At 40.1% G+C, this 10,915-nt stretch overlaps 1 protein-coding gene across 2 annotated transcripts in view; it reads right to left on the bottom strand.

The window, feature by feature from the left end:
* stx18 (syntaxin 18) overlaps positions 1-10,915 on the bottom strand; it is a 153,000-nt gene that overhangs the window by 54,996 nt on the left and 87,089 nt on the right. Inside the window, exon 2 of one of the 2 annotated variants that reach the window (XM_048595769.1) lies at positions 2,740-2,921. The exons of the other annotated variant lie outside the window; for it this stretch is intronic. Coding sequence (XP_048451726.1) covers positions 2,740-2,765 — 26 coding nt within the window. The 5' untranslated portion in view covers positions 2,766-2,921. The remainder of the gene's footprint in view (positions 1-2,739; positions 2,922-10,915) is intronic. 2 annotated transcript variants of the gene reach the window in all.

The following is a 10,915-nucleotide window of genomic DNA, read 5'->3' as shown; positions in this document are numbered from 1 at the left end:
CTAGCCTCATCCCGCCCCCTTGACCTGTCCGTCCTCCCTGAACTGACCTATCCCCTCCCTAACTCCCCACCTACACTCACCTTTACTGGTTCCATCTCCGCCTCTTTGACCCGTCTGTCTCCTCTCTACATATCTTCTCCTCTATCCATCTTCTATCCGCCTCCTCCTCTCTCCCTATTTATTTCAGAACCGCCTTCACCTCCCCCATTTTTGAAGAAGGGTCTAGACCCGAAACGTCAGCTTTCCTGCTCCTCTGATGCTGCTTGGCCTGCGGAGTTCATCCAGCTCTACACCTTGTTATCTCAGATTCTCCAGCATCTGCAGTTCCTACTATCTCTGTAAACTGGTGTTGCATGACTTCTAAATTTTAAGGGGGATCTATAATTACCCAAATTAAAGTGGCATATTAGTTCTGTAAGCGGCAGCAAGGGGAAAGTGTACCTACATTGTATTTAGGAGAATTTTCTACAGCAATATGTGTCTAGTCCAACAAGAAACGTTGGACTGTTGCACCTTTATTTTGGAAATGAGGTGGACCAAGCAGAACAACTGTCAGTGGAGGAACATTTAGAAGACACTGATCATTGTATCATAAAGTTTAGGATGATGATGGGGAAAGACAATGGTCAATGCAAAGTAAAAAAAAAAATCAGTTTGTGGTAAACTGATTTCAATGGGGCAAGATCAGAGCTGGGCCAGATAATCTGGAATAAGAGAATGGTGGGAAAAACTAACTGAGCATGTGGCATCTTCAAAGAACCACTAAAGGTATATTCCCTCAAAAAGGAAATGTAGGACAAACAAATCTAGAGGTCTTTGGATGACAAAGGAGACAGAAAATAAAGAAGAAAAAAAGTGTATTTATGACAGGTGACAGGTAGAAAACATGACTGAGGACCATGAAAATCCAGAAAATTTGTAAGGAAGGTGAGAAAACAATTTAGACTTGCAAAGAGGAATTTTGAGAAAAGACTGGCAATCAACATAAATCCCAAAGTCTTCTATAGGCATAAAAATAGAAAAGGAGTAGGGCTGATTAGTGACCAAATGGAAATTACTCATGGAGGCAGGAGCATGTCTGGTGTATTAAATGAATTCTTTGCTTCTGTCTTTCCCAAGGAGATAGATGCAAGCCAGGCCAAGTGAGAGGAGGAAACTCTGTTTCTAGTAGGATTCAAAATTGACAAGAAGGAAGCGTTGGATAGATTGTTGTATCTTAAATTGGACCAATGAGATTCAAGGATACTGAAGGAAGTGAGAGTGGAACTGACTATAGTGTTTCAGTCTTCCCTAGACTCAGCCAAGGTATCAGAAGACTGAAGAATTGCAAATATAATGCACTTGCTCAAAGAGGTTCTAAGGACAAAGCCGGCAAGCACATACCAACAGTTTAACTTCAGTGGCCTAGAAACACTTATTTTGGATGGAATTAGTGGTCATATGGAAAAAGGTAGGCTGATTAGAATGTGCCAGCATGGATTTCTAAAGGGTAAATCATGTTTCACTAATTTGGAGGTTTTTTTTTGAAGAAGTTGAAGGATTGATGAGGGTAATTCTGTTATGTACTGTACGGGAACTTCCAGAGGTGTTGGAGGCAGTACCACACAACAAATTGTGAGAAAGGGTAGAGCTTATTAAATAAAATGAATAGCAGTTAATTATGTACCCACATTGATGAGCGATAAGAAACAGAGTAGTGGTTAGTGGATACAAACATGGATAATTTTTTTGAGTTGGAAGAATGTTTGTAGTGGAATTTGCCAGGGTTGGCATTGGGACCCTTGTTTTTCCTGATACATTTTAGTGATCTTGATCTTTGTGCACAGGAAACAATTTCAAAGTTTATGCATGATATGAAATTTGGAAACATTGTAAACTGTGAGGACAACAACGTAGAATTCAAAAGAACATAGACCAGTAGGTGAAGCAGGCTGACAAGAGGCAGACGCTGTTCAATGCAGACAAATGTGAAGTGATACATTTTTGGAGGAAGAACATTAACAGACAAAACAAAATAAGGGGTACAATTCTAAAGGGACCTGGGTATATACAAGCACAGATCATTGAAAGTAGCAGAACAAGTGGAGAGAGCAGTTAATAAATAATTAATAAAGTCTGACTTTATTAAAGGGTAAAGAGTACAAAAACAAGGAGGCGATGCTGAACTTCTATAAGACATCTGTTAGACCTTAGGTGGTGTGTTGCATACAGTTTTGAGTGCCACACTATAGGAAGGATGTAAACACAATGGAGAAAGAGTGCAGGATAGATTGACAAGAATGGTTGCAGGGATGAGCAACTTTGGTTATGGGAATTGATTGGACAGATTGAGATGGCTTTTCTTGGAGGGAAGATGGCCGAGAGGAGACCTGATAGAAGTTTTCAAAATAATGAGGTTCCTGGACAACACAGACAGGGAGAAACTTATAGAACCTAACCTAGAGCTATATGAGACGTTATTTAGGCCACAGCTGGAATACTGTGTACAGATTTTACGCACTATACTAAGGGAAGGATGTCATTACATTAGAAAGCGTGCAGAGGAAATTCACCAGGATGCTTCCTGGGCTGGAGCATTTCAACGATGAAGATGAGATAAACTGTTTTTTTTTGCTTTCCTTAGAACAGACAAAACTGAGGCAGGATATGATTAAGGTGAGGGCTCAGCAGTCCTTCAAGCATCAGGGACCTCACTTGTCACAGTTTCTCTTGGCTGTTTGGATACTGCAATGTGCTCACCAAACTTCGTTCCCAAATCTAAACATGAAGGCCCTGCAGTCTGTGTGGGTGTAATTGCACTGGTGGAGGTTGACAAGAGGCAGGTGAAGATGCGTGTTCTGGGTCAGTGATGTCACGGTCCCCAGAAGTAGAATCTTCAGGCTCTTGACATGGATGTGGCCTGGACTTGGGATTGTAAAGATCTGTAGTGGAAAGCAAAAATAATCACATTAAGGATCAGCACAATCTGAGTGTTTAACATTTCCTTGCATGCCACTTGTGTATCCACATGCCAGCATCAGATTGGATATATTCACACTCTCAGAGTCATACAGCATGGAAACAGACCCTCGAGTCCAAAAAGTCCACTCCATGTTCCCAAACTAAACTAGTCCCACCTGCCTGCATTTGGTCCATATCCCTCCCAACCTTTCCTGTTCATGAACTTAACCAAATGTCTTTTAAACATGCCTGGCTATTTGTAATCCATCCTGGCTGTCTGTAATCACTCAGCCATCCTCTTTTGCAATGTGCAATTTGCAATGCCCCTTCCTCCATGGGTGAGCAAGTTTAGGTCAGACAATCCACTTGTGGTCCCTGACCTCTCCCTTGAGTTGTGAGCCTGCCTCTCCTGATGACAACTTGCAGATGCAGTGAGATTACATTTAGCTCCCTTGACTGCACACATATCTATCACACATACGGAGCTGTTAGTAGTACATTGGATCCATGCACTCACAAAAGCTGAACTGTCATTTTGCTTCAAGTATCTTGCAATATAGAGGCTATTCTCATATTTACCTGCCTGACCTACCTATCCACTCAAAGATACATTACTCGATGACCTTACAAGCAACGATTTGGTATTGTGAGACCATGCCATCTACCCTGGTGGACTGGAGCAGGTTGTTGACTTGTGTCCTGCATCAGATGTCAGATCTTCATGAGACCCAGTGGTGGCTAAAGTCATCTTCAATATCTGTCCATGTTGCCTCAATCAGGGAGAAGGGTCTTCTGTTCAGATCTGTGGGAAAGAGGACTTGCAGGAGAATCTGCATTGAGGCAACGGTGGATATTTTGCTCAGATATATGTGCAGTTGAAGTAGCTCCGATATGATTTTCTTGGTGTGGGGGAAATAATAGGGACATAGTAGTTAGTGAGGGTGGCAAAATACTGCAATTAAAAACTGAATAAAGTATTAACAGAGTGGAGGTGAACAGCAAAATTATGACGGTGAAGCAGAATTTCACTGTATATTACGAGGCTCTTATATAGCCTGCTAATACCTGTTGCATTCCCATCTGACAGTGGGATCTACCAATAGCCACCCCTGCCATGTAATTGCACATCTAAGCCCACTACTGGTCCTTTAAATTTTAATTGTAACTAGGCGTGTGCCGACTCCTGACATACAAATAGAAGTTTCTTATATTAAATTCCAACCACTGAATCTGAGAAAAATACCCAGAGTGAAAACCAAAGGGCATCACACATTTCCAACTCAGAAATTGTAAATTTGACTCTCAATGAATCACAGCCACAGTCACAGGTCCTCAGTCTGTAGCATCCGATACCATAATTTCTTTTCAGAAAACATCATATTTAACCTTACATATAAAGGCCGAGCTCCTCTTTCTAAATTGTTCTTTTTGTTTTTACTTCCACTTCTTTGCACTTTGTTTTCACTTCTCTGCTCTAGCTTACCTGCACTACTGGAGCACTCACTTAATTTTGAGAGCTTTTTGATGGCCAGAGCTTTATGAATGGTCATTCTACTTATTCAACAATACTTCTACTTCTTCTGGGTTATTAAAAAGATAATGTGGACTCCCATTTTCCACACATTATAAGGTATTTAAGGTTGAACTTAGTCCTTGACTGATTTCCCACACAGTTTCACACTTCAGCCATTGCAACCATTCTGTCACCAGTAATTACCATTCAAAATCAATTGAATGATTACAATTGATTTTGAACTCGACAAGGCAGAAAATTTGGAATAAAATTAACGTGTTATGGATCGTCACAACAGTCTTAGTGCACAACTGGAATGCTGCAGATGCTTAAGTTAAAGTGGTCTGATTTGTTACTATATCTCTATTGAAAAGGGCAGTAGGTAAGTTAGTAAATTCCTTTTACTATAACTGTCCTAATGTTGTCAAAACTTCCCAGTGCCCTGATATTATATGTGTCACAATTCACTATTTATAGAAATTAAAGGACAGTGTAAAGCACATAAACACTCCATAGATGCTAATTGATTTTACTTAAATAACCTATTTGAATACAAGACTTGCAAGTGTCATGTTTGAAGCTTCTTGTGCTGCTTAAGGATTTAGATGAATGTTACAATTAACAAGCTGCAGGAGAAATAATCAAGCCATTGCTATATAAATCTAATAAGTAATTCATTGCTTAGAAGGTTCTGCTTCAAAAGGAGTTTCCTGGTAGGACAATTTATTGATATAGCAACACAGATTCAGTGGAACTGCAGATGAATGGACCTTTGAATTTTGCTTCCATTTTGCCTTGTTCTCAAAAATCAAACATGGATATGCTTATTTCACTCTGGTGCAAACAAATGAGGCAAAATTAGTGACACTTATCCAGCATAGCTTTGCAAGTCCTTGTGGGCAGTCAAGGGTGAGACTGGCAAATACATTAAAACAACTCTGCCATTTCAACAGTACATGGTTTTATATGGAGGCTTTTATTGTTTAAAATACAAACAAAGAGAACTTTTTCTTTAAGACATTAGGGTATCAAATTAAACCATTGTCCCAGAGAATATGTAGAAGAAGTTTGATGGCGACTTATAAAGCTTTCCACTGTACTTTTTTGGTAAAAATATATGTGCCAATAAATCGCTATTCTATCCTATGGATTGGTTAGTCTTTTTCTATCCTTTTTGTATGTTTCATTTTACAGTGCTTACTTTGCAGGTTGGTAGACTATTGTATCAAGTGCCAAAATGTTTAGATCAAACCTCACCTCGTATCCTGAATGTATAAGACTGTTAGAGACTAGCAAAGAATCAGATTTGAAAGAAGGCTTCAATTCCTTCCACTTAGTTGAATCAAGACAGTAGCAAAGTTACAATAGAAGTGATGGACTTGCTCCCTATTCCCACTCAAGTGACATTTTCCCAGGCACCTTCCACTGTGAAACTCAGGTACTTACCAGAATCTATACAAATTGGTGTCCTATAGTGAGAATTGGTGTCCCACAGAGGACTCTGATGCAACAATATAACAGATGCTCAATCAGTAAAGCTTAATGTTAAAATTGAAGAGTTCACCTCTTCAGGAAACAAGTCTGTAATTACTTTTGTAAGCTCAGGAAGGACAGTGCGCTTCTCTGGGCTCCATACTGACAATGTAAGCAACAGTCAAGCTGCATTCTCTCTTGTATTTTTCCTCTTGCTTGTTCACTTAGATTATACATTTATAGCTACTTATGCTAGTAATTTACAGCAACACGCTGTCCACTGTTTCCAGGCCACATTTGCAACTCATTATTAAAATATGAAGCATTTCTTGGCCTAATTTCAGAAAGTCATGTGAAATAGGGTTTTTTTTAAAAACATTAATTAGAGATAAACAATTCTGAGGTATATTACTGAATTTCAATTAAAGTTTACATGCAATTAAGGAATTAAGAGACCTTCCTCAGGAGCACAATAAAATTAGCATTATAGCACCTTCCAGCACAACTTTCCAGTAATTATTAACACACCACTGTGACTCTGCAGAAGGGTACTGGAGGACTTCTTTTAGATTTTAACAATGCCGTTTCTTTGATGAATCAGCAAATTGATCTGATGAGTAACTGAGTGGAAAACTAAAAGGTGAGGAGTGACCTGAAATGCCATTGTGGCTGTATGTCCTAGATCGGGGAACAGATCACATCAACCTGCTCAGTCAGACCCGTTTCAGAAGGCATCTCATCTCTGCACTTGGCACCTCCTGAGGTCATTGAATGGATAACCAAACTAAACATTATGTTATTGTTACATTATTTCAGTTAACCTGTTCAGACAAGTCTGACATACCTCTAGGGCAGATGGGTCAAGAATCCAGATCTTCTGGCCAAGGGGCAGGGAACTACTATTGCACCACAAACTTTTCCTATCACTTGGACGTTATTCTACAGAGCAACAGCTGATGAATCCACATTCAGCTTCTTAGTTGTGCTGAATTAGCTAATCTAAATTAGGGAATAGTAGATTAAAACTGGTTTTTGGAGCTGCTGATCCTAATTATCATTTTGTGGGAAGCATACAATGCCAGAAGAACTAAATTGGACTCCGCTGCGAGGTCCTCAAAAGGTCCAACAGCCTGCCAGCTCTCATCTGGTAAGGTACTAGAGGACAACCAGCAACCAAGGAGGCCTACCTCATCTAACAGCCAGTGTGTTCAAAAGAAAGTTGAGCGGGGTTGGAAGGAGAAATAAATTTGGAATCAGGAAAAAGAGTAAAGTATATTGAAAAATACTATTGAGCTATTACTATATATGTTAGAAGAATGTCATTCAGCCCCTCAAACCTGTTCCACCATATAATCAGAACATAGCAGGTCAGCTTATGTTTTGAATTCTAGCTTCCCACCTACCATGGAAAACCTGTAATTCCATCGTCTATCAGCAATCTATTGCCTCCACCTTAAAAATATTCAACGACCCCCATCTCCACTGCCTTCTGATTACTTGCGTCATGAATAAAACCCTTGCTGAGGCATCTTCCACATCTTTTCTGTCAAGAATGGCCTTTCTAGACCAAGGTAGTGAATAGTACAATTCACAGTTTTATACTGTATACTGTTCACTCACTAGTTATGTAAATAAACTATTTCCGAGACCAAACCATGGACTAACACAGCTTCTGTCTTTGAAAAGAAGAAAATTAAGCAGCTGCTCAACACAGTCCAGTAGCTGGTAAATCAAGTTAGAGTTGTTTTTTGTGGAAATATTCATGTGACCATATTATTTACATAAATAATAGCAAATGTTGCTGTAAATGGGACTAGCATCAGGGAAATGAAGGTTTGAGTACTGTACACCGTTATTCAAAAATGCCAGATAACTACTGGCCAATTGGCCCATCATTGGTACTAGGAAAAATGCTACTTGGGTCAAAATTAATTGCATGTTCAAGAACATGTGCTACTAAATGATACACAGCAACAGGTTTGTTTAAGAGCTGGTAAGCTCCACTTAGTCCTCCGAAGTGTACATGGATTTTAAAAGGTATTTGATAAAATGCCACATACTAGACATGTTAGCAAAATTGTAAAACTCTGACAGGATCACTGGCAATGTGGTTATGAGAGAGATTAGTCATAAGTGGTTGTTGTCCAGACTGGAGGACAACTGGACAGTAGTATCTCTCAGGGACAGAGGGAAAGTAGGACAACAGTACTTTTTGACATAGTCTAACAACCTGGATTTGGATATAGCAGGAATGAACTCAAAGTGCAGCTGACACAAAACTTGGAAGTGCAGTACACAGAAGGACAGCAAGATACTATAACAGGACATAAACAATGGAGATGTGTGTGGCAGGTGTAAATTAGTGCAAAAATGCAACGTAAAGGCATTTTGGAAGGAAGGCTAAGAGGGAGGAATATGAATTAATGGTATAAAAAAGTGGTATAGGATCAAAGAGATCCACTGTTCATATGCACAAAGCTTTGAAGGTGGCATGAAAAGTTCATCAGGCTATTTAAATCAAAAGGGGATCCTTGGCTTTATAAACACAGATGTACAATTGAACTTTATCTGCTGAGGGGAGACCTCAACACTGGGGTGAGAAGTAAGTCCAGAGCCCACCTGCACTTGCTGACAGTGAGACCCGCTCAGCAATTTTGTCTGAGTTTCAGCTAAGGCTCCTGATGATGCTGGTCCAGTCACAGCACCTCCACTGGTGAATCATGCAGAGGAATGGTCAGGTTAGGTTGAGAGCTAGAGTGCGAGGAGAAATCCCTGCAAGTAGATCATCAGCACCGCAGGTTCATGTGGTCTTCCTCCACAGAATGCCGGAAGGAGATTTTCATAGAATTCCTACTTTGAAGAAGCAGGCCATTCAACCCATAGAGTCCACACTGACCCTCCGAAGAGCATCCCATCCAAACCTAACCCCTGTGTAACCCTGTATTTCTCATGGCTAATCCGTTTAGCCTGCAAATCCTGGACACTATGGGCAATTTAGCACGGCTAATCCACCTAGCCTGCACATCTTTGGACTACGGGAGGAAACCGGAGCATCCGGAGGAATCCCACACAGACACAGGAAAAATGTGCAAACTTTTTTCACACTGACAGTCACCTGAGGGTGGAATCGAACCTGGGTCCTTGGCGGTGTCAGGTAGTAGCGCTAACCACTGAGCCACTGTGCTGCCATATCCATTTCACTGGCAGCTTCCCCACATGGTTGGAATCCACAACACCATCAGCAATACATGAACAGCAGACTAAAATAGGCCTTTTAATAGACCTTTGATTATGGAAATGGGCTGCTTGCCTCTTTGGAGTGGGCAACCTTTCCATTTCCACTGTCAATAAAGTGCTCTGACAGCAGGACTTGTTGGGGAGCTCATCTGACTGATTTACTGACTCTGCTACCCTGCATCTAACCTCAGGGTGCCAACAAAAATCCAAATGGTTTAAATTCATGTAATAAAGAAGCGGTAGAAAATGTGTGCATCGCACTTGTAGACTATAAACTGCCTGCTCATAATTCATGCAAAATGATCAAATCCGTTAGTTTACTTATAGCTTTATCTCAGTGTAAAAACCGAAAGAACTGCGGATGTTGTAAATCAGGAACAAAATCAAAGTTGCTGGAAAAGCTCAGCAGGTCTGGCAGCATCTGTGAAGGAGGAAACAGAGTTAACGTTTCGGGTCCGGTGACCCTTCTTCAGTTCTGAGGAAGGGTCAGCGGACCGAAAACGTTGACTCTGTTTCCTCCTTCACAGATGCTGCCAGACCTGCTGAGCTTTTCCAGCAACTTTGTTTTTATCTCAGAGTGCTGTTCTTCCCATCCTCTGGAAAAAGTCATTAAAAGTGTAAATTGCACCATCTGCAAGTCTATGCTATCTAGTACTTAGTGTTACGATCCACACCATACTACAATTAAACCAAATATTGAGCAATAAAAGAAGAAAAGTTGTTGCAGGAGATTCTTTACATACAACTGGAGAGTCCAGAGTTGGACAAAGAGGAGAGGCATAGGCAGAAGATGGTGCTGTTAATCACGTTGAAGGTTACAGGCAGAACAAGAAGATGAGGAGGATTCGTGGAATGCAGTCAGTCACATAGGATGCCATTTATAACTGAGGAAGTGTATTCTGTGATATTTAGTAGGTAAGTGAACACCAGCAAGCTATGCACTACACAACATTAAAGCAGCAAAACAAATTTGTACTGGTGCTAAATTTGTTTTCATAAATTAACTAGTCTTGAAAAAGCCTTTTTTTATATATAACTATGAGCAGATTCCGTTATTCATGGTGATTGAGTGCTGATTCAGTTGTTATTACATTGAATTTGAGTATTTTTAAAACAGTGCTGGAGGAAATAAAAATGCGATTCTGTCCACCTGCATAATTACTTCAATGGTTTCAGGGTGACTGTTTGTATTACATGGGATTTAGGCATTTTCCATGACTTTTTTACTGATGTTTTTAGGATCACATTTCGCCATGCAGTCCAACTTTCCATGAAAATTTCAAATCAGCAGCCTTGATTATGAGCAGAAGGTAAAAGAATACTTTGTTGTTACCACACACTGCATACCGTAAACAAAAGGCAACAGCCGCATGTAATCGGCTCACCTCTCAGTAACTGACCCCAAGGCTAATGGAATTAAAATAATATCAAGCCCAGATGTACAAAAATAATGGACAGTTTTGATGAGGATCTCATTTAAAATGTTACCAGTCTTCCTCATTCAGTCGCTGATTGATCTACTGTGAATTCCAGTATTTTCCGGTGTAAAAACAGTCCTATGTTTTATTGTAAGAGAGAATGTCAACAGTTGCTAATCAAGTCCCAAGAGACAGGCAATTTCTTTTAACTAATGTTTCCAACTGAACTCCGTTAAACCAACAGTGGAAAATGTTTTTCAACATTTGTGACTTAATAGTGCAGAAAAGTTGCACAAAAGACAGCTATAGTTATCGTCTGATACATTATCCTAAT

The sequence above is a fragment of the Rhincodon typus genome, chromosome 1, assembly GCF_021869965.1.
Source record: "Rhincodon typus isolate 14 chromosome 1, sRhiTyp1.1, whole genome shotgun sequence".
Taxonomy (NCBI): Eukaryota; Metazoa; Chordata; class Chondrichthyes; order Orectolobiformes; family Rhincodontidae; genus Rhincodon; species Rhincodon typus.
Note: the sequence above shows the minus strand (reverse complement) of the source record. Positions and strands in the feature narration are given on the sequence as shown.